This window comes from Tupaia chinensis, unplaced genomic scaffold (genome assembly GCF_000334495.1).
Source record: "Tupaia chinensis unplaced genomic scaffold, TupChi_1.0 Scaffold000074_1, whole genome shotgun sequence".
NCBI lineage: Eukaryota > Metazoa > Chordata > Mammalia > Scandentia > Tupaiidae > Tupaia > Tupaia belangeri.
The window spans coordinates 6,016,410-6,023,850 of NW_006159534.1; the positions used below are offsets into that span (position 1 = coordinate 6,016,410).

The window sequence follows — 7,441 nt, forward strand, 5'->3', positions numbered from 1 at the left end:
GAGGGGTTCTCACTTTCTGTCTCTCCAGCAAGTACACATGCCCTATAGCAAAAATCTCTTTTGAAAAAATGAGAGTTAAAGCCCAAACATAAAAACTGTATTAAAAGAACACATATTTCTCTTGATAATAAATAAGAGAAGGAAACAATATAATAAAATCACTTTATAAAGCTCTATCTATAAGCATGGCAATCACTGTCTTGCAGATACTTCAGTTACAGAGACAGTCCAAATATCTACCCGCATTGGAAAGCAAACTTTCTCCCATTCAAACTTAACTGGGCAGAGTTATCCTGAACTAGAAACTACATACAACTACTGAATATTGTTCATAAGGTACTCATTATCTCATCATTTTTCTGGGATACTAATTTATATTGGAGGTAATTAATAAAGTTAATTAAAATTCCATTCGCTTGCCTATTAACACAGACTCGCAAACAGTTTAAGTCTCCTGGATAATGAAGAGTAATTTGGGTCTGTTAATAGTTTAGGAGAGCAAGCAAATCCAGGACAAAGATGGCTGCTGTGCTTGAATTTTACATCTGATACCTAAATATATGCAAGGGAAACATGTTATAATATCTGATTTTAGATATGGATGTAGTAGAAAACTGAACTTTATAAAACATACACTTGATTTGGCTTCATTCAGAAAATTTTTTTCAAGATATTGGACTATGAAATGTTAAACGCCTTCATTTGTAAGAAACATAATAGAAACAACTGGTCCAGTGATATTGAAAGTCTCCAGAACAAAATTTAGCTAATCATAAGCACAGATTCATTGAAAATATGTGACAGACAAAAAAAAATATGAGAACAGAAGACATTAAATTAAAAATGAAAAAATGTGGATGATTTATTCAGCACTTTAAATTAGTCTTTGGTCCCAAATGTTTTGCTTTTACTAAGTTCATAGGGTGGCTTTTATTTCTTTTATTTAGTTATTTCTTGCCTAAACTGTATTTGCACTTCTCTAGGAATTTCTATACTGGCCTCTACCTGAAGTCAAAGTAGAACTCAGAAGGAGGAAAAAAAGTAAAACTGCTCCATTGTGATAAGCATTTTCTTTATCATAAAAATAATACTCTCCAGGGACCAGCAGTTGGCATAATGGCTGTGTCATCAGACTCCCATGTAGTCGACCACGGTGTGAGTCCTGGGCCCAGTGGCTTAAACTCACACCAGGCACATGTGCATGCATGCCCAAGATCCCAAGAGGAGAACGGAGGAGAAGGGATTGCAGCGTTGCCATCCCCCATGGGGGGTGATTTCTCACTTTCTGTTTCTCTGTTTCTGCCTATCTTTCTGGCGAGCATACGCGCCCTATAGCAAAAATCTCTCCAAAAAAACATATTCTAAATATAACTAAATAGTTATATTTAATAGTCAAGGCCTCTTCTACATAGCCCTCTAAGAAATCACTTAAACAAGCATACTAGAAATAGTACCATGAAGTAACCACTTGCTTTCAAGACACAGTTCACATCAGTTCCATATGTCATCATTTAATCTCTCATTTTATGATGAACATGAATAACTTTAAGGTTAGCTAATAACAAAAATAAATGATCTAAGAAAGCAGCAGATAGTACAAGTTGTACCTACCTCATTTTTTAAATTATCTGAAGCATTCAATGCAGATTTGGGATCACCACCGACCTGTTCACTTGCTGAAACTTTGGATTCAAATTCTGATTTTGTGATCTTCCCTTTGCTATGTGAAGATGACACATTTTCTATATGCTGGCCAACAAGACTATATGGAACCAAAAGAAATAGTAAGTAAACAGATTTTAGCTGTATGACAAATTTTATACAATCTAAACTACGATCATTATCATGTACAAAGTAAAACAAGAAAGGAACACATAAAGATCAACTTTCTCCCATTCATAAAATAGAAATAAGCATGCACCAGAGTCCATCGAAACATCACACTGCTTTTACTACAGAAATCATACTACACATAAAGAACTGCTCAAACCCACCTTTCAGGTGGACTGACGAAGGAAGGTTGTTTGACTGGAGGATTTGCATCAGGTGTCTCACCAACATCACAATCAGTTTCAGACTGCTCAGTTTCACTTGGTTTGGCTACAGGGATAGTACCAGATTCTTCTATTTCGCTTAAAAAAAAAAAATCTGGTAATTTAATCGACTTAATGTAATAGCTGGGATCTAATCAACTTCACTCACTGAGTTAGGCAACTGAATAAATAAACTTATAAGACCATTACATTGAAATAAACATACACATACATACACACACAACACGTATTAAAACGTAGATCTGCTGTGTAGTCTAGAGTTCAAACTTGAGCAAGTGTCCTTATCCTATTAAGAAATTTTCCTATAATTAACTAGAGATTTCTTTTTTTTCTTTGTAATGACTTACTCGAGCTTTGAAATTGGAGTGATTTCTGAGGTAGATGAGCTAGAAATATTTTCTATGTTTTCACTGCCCACAACTACATTGGAAGAATCTTCATGTAAATCAACTGTAGGGAGTGTCTCAATCACAGGTGAACTTAACTTTTTCGATTCCATATTCTGTCAAAAAAAAGAAAGTTGTATTAAAGGCTGATATTAACAAATAATCTCTTTAGCTGAATAAGAGTTTATGTGAAGTATTTCTAAAAGAAAAAAAGGCAATTTAAAGAATGTTCACTAAAAAAGCACTTTTATAAAGATCCTTTTCTTTAACATTACTACCCTAAAAAATATTTCATATTAAAATAGAAGTTCTATGCATTTTTTGACATTTTGCAAGCTAGAAAAATGTTTTTCTCTTTCTCTCCTTTTTTATATCCTGCTTTGTATCAGGACCTAAAAATACTTCCCTCTTACTATAATTAGTGAACCCAAGTAGCAAGAAAGAAATGCTATGTAAATATACGAAATGCACAACACATAGTTCTTGTCCCTGAGCAGTTTAGGAAATAAAATGTATCAATAAAAACAATATAAGATTTGCACAAGTAACATGACAAAATGATAAATGACTCCTGCTCCTTTAGTCCTGAAAGCTCCTGGTCATTCACCCTTCTACAACACAATCTGCCTAATATTTACTCACAATGCCAAACCTTTCTCAGCACCTCCTTTCCAACAACCCACCCTAAATATTCATAGGGTTAGCCATGCCTAGACCAGCTACAGTGGTGCAGCAGTGAAGCCACTCTCTGTGATGCTGAGGCCAGATGGGAAGATCCTGGGTTAGAGATCCTAGGTCTCTGCTCAAGCCAGGTGCACATGTGTGCGTCTATGATTCAGGCTGGCTAAGGTCAGGGGTAGGCTGCAATATGAAAACCTTATTGGTGGTACATCTTTCTTTCTCTCTTCAAAAAATTACTGAAAAAAAAAAAAAAGAATTAGCCCTTCTCTTCTCTCTATACTACACTGACCCCCACACAGACTTTTATCACAGGATCCGTAACAGCTCCATTGCCGTTATTTATGTCTCCCTCTCTTCTTAAACTATACTATAAACACTTCGAGTAAGAGGTTTCTTCATCTTTATATTCCTAGTGTCTTGCACAGTACTTAATAACACTAAGCATTTAAATGCTTAAAAACAATATTGGGTTGCTGGAAAAGTCATGACACATTTTTGCACAGGAAAACATAGAAAAATACATGACTTTTCCGATGACCCCATAAATACCAAGTGACAAGTACTCAAAGTGACAAGAACTCACAGTTAGTTTAAGAAAAAGAGAAACTGAACTAGAAGAATGAACCACTGAAGCAAGTAAGTGCCAGTATGGGAACAGAAAGAAAACACAAGGCACTGAGTCAGGAGAATACAAAGTAAGATCATTTGGGGAACTGACACTGCAAAATGGAAATATAAGTAGTAGCTTGCATTTTTATGGTGAAGGCCTTGGAAAAAGGACTATTATTATCAAACACAGTATTGTCATTTCAACATGTATGAACATTTTTTTAAATTAGTAAGATACTTTCTCTTTATTAAACAAAATCTTCAAATTCTGATGTTTATACTTACAGTAAATCTCAATTTGGACTAGACACACTTTAAGTGTTCAAGTGACTATTGGCTGCAGTACTGAACAGCACTTAAAGGAATCTGAGCAAAAACATAGTATGATAAAAATTCTAGAAAATAAAAAATGGCACAACTGTTCAGGACAGCCATGTAATTGGAAGGGCTACAGGTAAGTTTTCTCTGACTTCTATGCACAAACTTTTGGCAAATGTCTTTTGGAATCCAACAAAATAAAGTTTACTCTATCTTCTTAGATAGAATAGTAATTATAAAATAGCCTTGCATTAAAAGGGGTGGGGGGTGATAATTCTCCATTTCAAGCTAAAATTTGTTTTCTTAATATCTGAGATATTAATTTTTCCTTAGTCCTTTTGCCTCCAGACCAAGTATTTGCAGTTCATTCATTACTATTATTAAATGGCTCCCCAATGCCTCAGCATTCTGCTTTACAGGGTATATATTCTATTTTTTATATATGTTTCATAATTCTGAAAACAATATTCAGAATGCTATATGGAAAAAAAAGGGGGTCCAATCAGTAGTATGGTGATTGGGCAGCAGGATTCCCACATGGCTAATTGCATGGTTCTAGTCATGACCCAGTGGCTTGAAAAATACACTGGGTGTATATGTGTGCATGCCCAAAATCCTGAAAGGAGGTGAGATGGGATGAGTGACCATTCTCTCTCTCTTTCTGGTGAGTAAAGGTACTTTCTGGCACATTAAGAAAAAAAAGGAAGAAAGGAAGGAAAAGGTAAAAAATATATTTTAATCTGTTGTCTATTAATTTATAGTCCATACTAAGTGAGATGTTGTTATCAAACTACTCAGTTTTCTAACTACAAATACTTGCTTTTGTTGTAAATGAAGCAGATTAGAAAAAATTTCCTGGCATTTGAAAAGACAAGATAGATACAAGAGGACTTCAAAACGCTCATAGAAAAATGGAATTAAGGGAACCAGCAGGTGCTGTGGTGGTTAAGGTGCTGGACATTCCCACATGGCCGACCAGAGTTCGAGTCCTGAATCTGGTGACTTGCTTTCTCACTTCTCTCTCTCAGTCTCACCCTCTGTCTCTCTCTCTGGTCAAATTAAAAAATAAATGAATGAATAAATAAAATTAAACAATTATTAAAAAAAAGAAAAATGGAATTAAAGTACAAGTTTATTTTGGTGTAAAAAAACTTAAATCCATGCAGTTTTTTATAATATGCATTTTCTATTATACTGAACCAAAATTAAAACTTAAGAAATAAAGCGTACACTCAAATTTTTACAACAAAGAGTCCCATCTATTTTACATGTTCTCAAAAGTGGTACTATTAGCGGGTAAATAATCTTAAATTCAGTTACATGGTACTTAAAAATGAAAAATAACATGCAATATGGTGACCAAACAGGTCTTCTACTTTGTGAAATAGTTTGAATGGGAATATTAATAAAACTCAAAGCAACACATAGCTTACTTGTACATCCAGAATGTAGTCATCTTTCATTTTACGTTCTTCTGGAGGAATATGTAAATTTGAATCTAATTTTCCCAATAATTCGCTATTGACAGGTCTCTCTCTTTCATCCTATATTTCAACAAAGAAAAAAAAAAAACCCTGCTTATTGGTACATATTAATTTGTTTTTTACAACATTTGGTCTCCAAATATCTTATCAAAGAAGAGATTAGGTACAAGTTTTACAGACTGTGTAAAAGCATAGAATTATTGCTTTTTTTTAGAGAGATATTTAGCAGTCTTCCAAAATTTATATGCTCATGGGACCAGCAGTTAGTGTAACGGCTATGTCACTGAACTCCCATGTAGCCGACCGTGGTTCGACTCCTAGACTCAGTGGCTTAAACTCACAGTGGGCATGTGTGCGTGTGTGCCCAAGATCCCAAGAGGAGAATGGAGGAAAAGGGATTGCGGCATGGCCATCCCACCTGGGGGGTGATTTCTCGCTTTCTGTCTCTCTGTCTCTTTCTGTCTCTCTGGTGAGCACACACGCCCTATAGCAAAAACCTCTCCAAAAAAAAATAAAATAAAATAAATGCTCCAGACCAGAAGTATATTCTCCATAACTTGAAAATGTAAATAATCCACTCTCAACATAATGTTTAAAACACCCCAAACATGTAAACATAACATTTGTGTTGATATTCACATATATTTACACTAGCACACATGCACACACACACACAACCCTGGGGAACAATGCAAAATATTAGAAATCTTTTTTATTAATCATAGGAATGATTAATAAAAGATGACACATCTATACAACAGAATGAAAATGTAGCCATTCAGAAGAATATATTAACATGATAAGTTAATATATGAAATATCACAGTAAGAGAGGGAGAAATCAGTCTGTCATTTATTTGTATGACACCTTAATGAAAATAAAAATACTAATTTGTATATATTTATAAAGGTATATCTATGCCCACAGCAAAAGGTCTCAACATTTTCAAAAGAAACAGTAAACACTGCTTCCATTTGGGAGGGAATAACTATTTTATAGTGAATAAAAATTAATTCTATAATTTAAAATAAATATACTGAAGTTGAAGGCAAAAGACAACTCACCTTTTATCATATAAAATGGAAAAATAGTTAAGTGACTTAGCGATCATCACTTTTTGATTCCTGTCTATTTATTGCACCTAATTATATACAAGAAACTATAAGGCCACTAGTTGCATATTTTTCTTATAATACACATTTTTAGCAGTTTTTTATTTGTAAGAGTTAATTTATAAGATTTATAAGTATTTAGAGTATCAAGAGAGTACTTGTTTTCTGTTCTTTGAACATGTACTATTTTTCTCCCTTCTACAAGACTAAGGATATTACAAAATTCCAAATACACGCAATGAGCATAAATATATAAACATCTCTGAGCTATCTTAACTTCAGAAGTACCTCAGTAATTCTTCAGGTTATAGCAAGGAAAAATATAAATTTACAGCATGGAATTTTTGAAACTACTTTCATTGTGAATGTTTTGAGACAGTCTAGAAAGCTGACACACAAATTACACTGTTAACTAGATTGAAGATACCTTGCTCTGGAATTGTATATCATCATTTTCTAATGCACAATTGTCATCTTGAGAGTAATATGACGTTGAAGCTGAAGAACTCTCTTTACAACATACATGCCAACTGGGAAGCCTGTAAAACACCCACCAACAACAAAAAGAAAGAAGGACAAGTTAAGTCTGCATAATCCATACATAGGCTAGAATCTGAGGCATTAACAGGTGAGACCATCCCTATCCTAATACCCTTAAAAATTTAATAATTTAATGATAAAATAAATGTACATATGTTAAGGGTTTAAAATTTAATACCCTAAGAAAAATATTCAGCCATAAAAAAAACAACAAAACCCTGGCTTTTGACAGGAAGTGGAAGAATATGGAAGATTTA

General features: G+C 33.9%; 1 protein-coding gene across 5 annotated transcripts in view; it reads right to left on the bottom strand.

The window, feature by feature from the left end:
• The window catches only part of SUCO (SUN domain containing ossification factor), a 54,460-nt gene extending 47,267 nt beyond the window's left edge, over positions 1 to 7,193 (bottom strand). For all 5 annotated transcript variants that reach the window (XM_027767992.1, XM_027767991.1, XM_014584021.2 and 2 more), the window contains exons 1-5: positions 7,072 to 7,193; positions 5,482 to 5,592; positions 2,402 to 2,556; positions 1,995 to 2,132; positions 1,612 to 1,762 (exon numbers count right to left, since the gene is read on the bottom strand). In XM_027767992.1, the coding sequence (XP_027623793.1) occupies positions 1,612 to 1,762; positions 1,995 to 2,132; positions 2,402 to 2,556; positions 5,482 to 5,511 (474 nt within the window). In that variant the 5' untranslated portion in view covers positions 5,512 to 5,592; positions 7,072 to 7,193. The remainder of the gene's footprint in view (positions 1 to 1,611; positions 1,763 to 1,994; positions 2,133 to 2,401; positions 2,557 to 5,481; positions 5,593 to 7,071) is intronic.
• Positions 7,194 to 7,441: the final 248 nt, after the last annotated feature.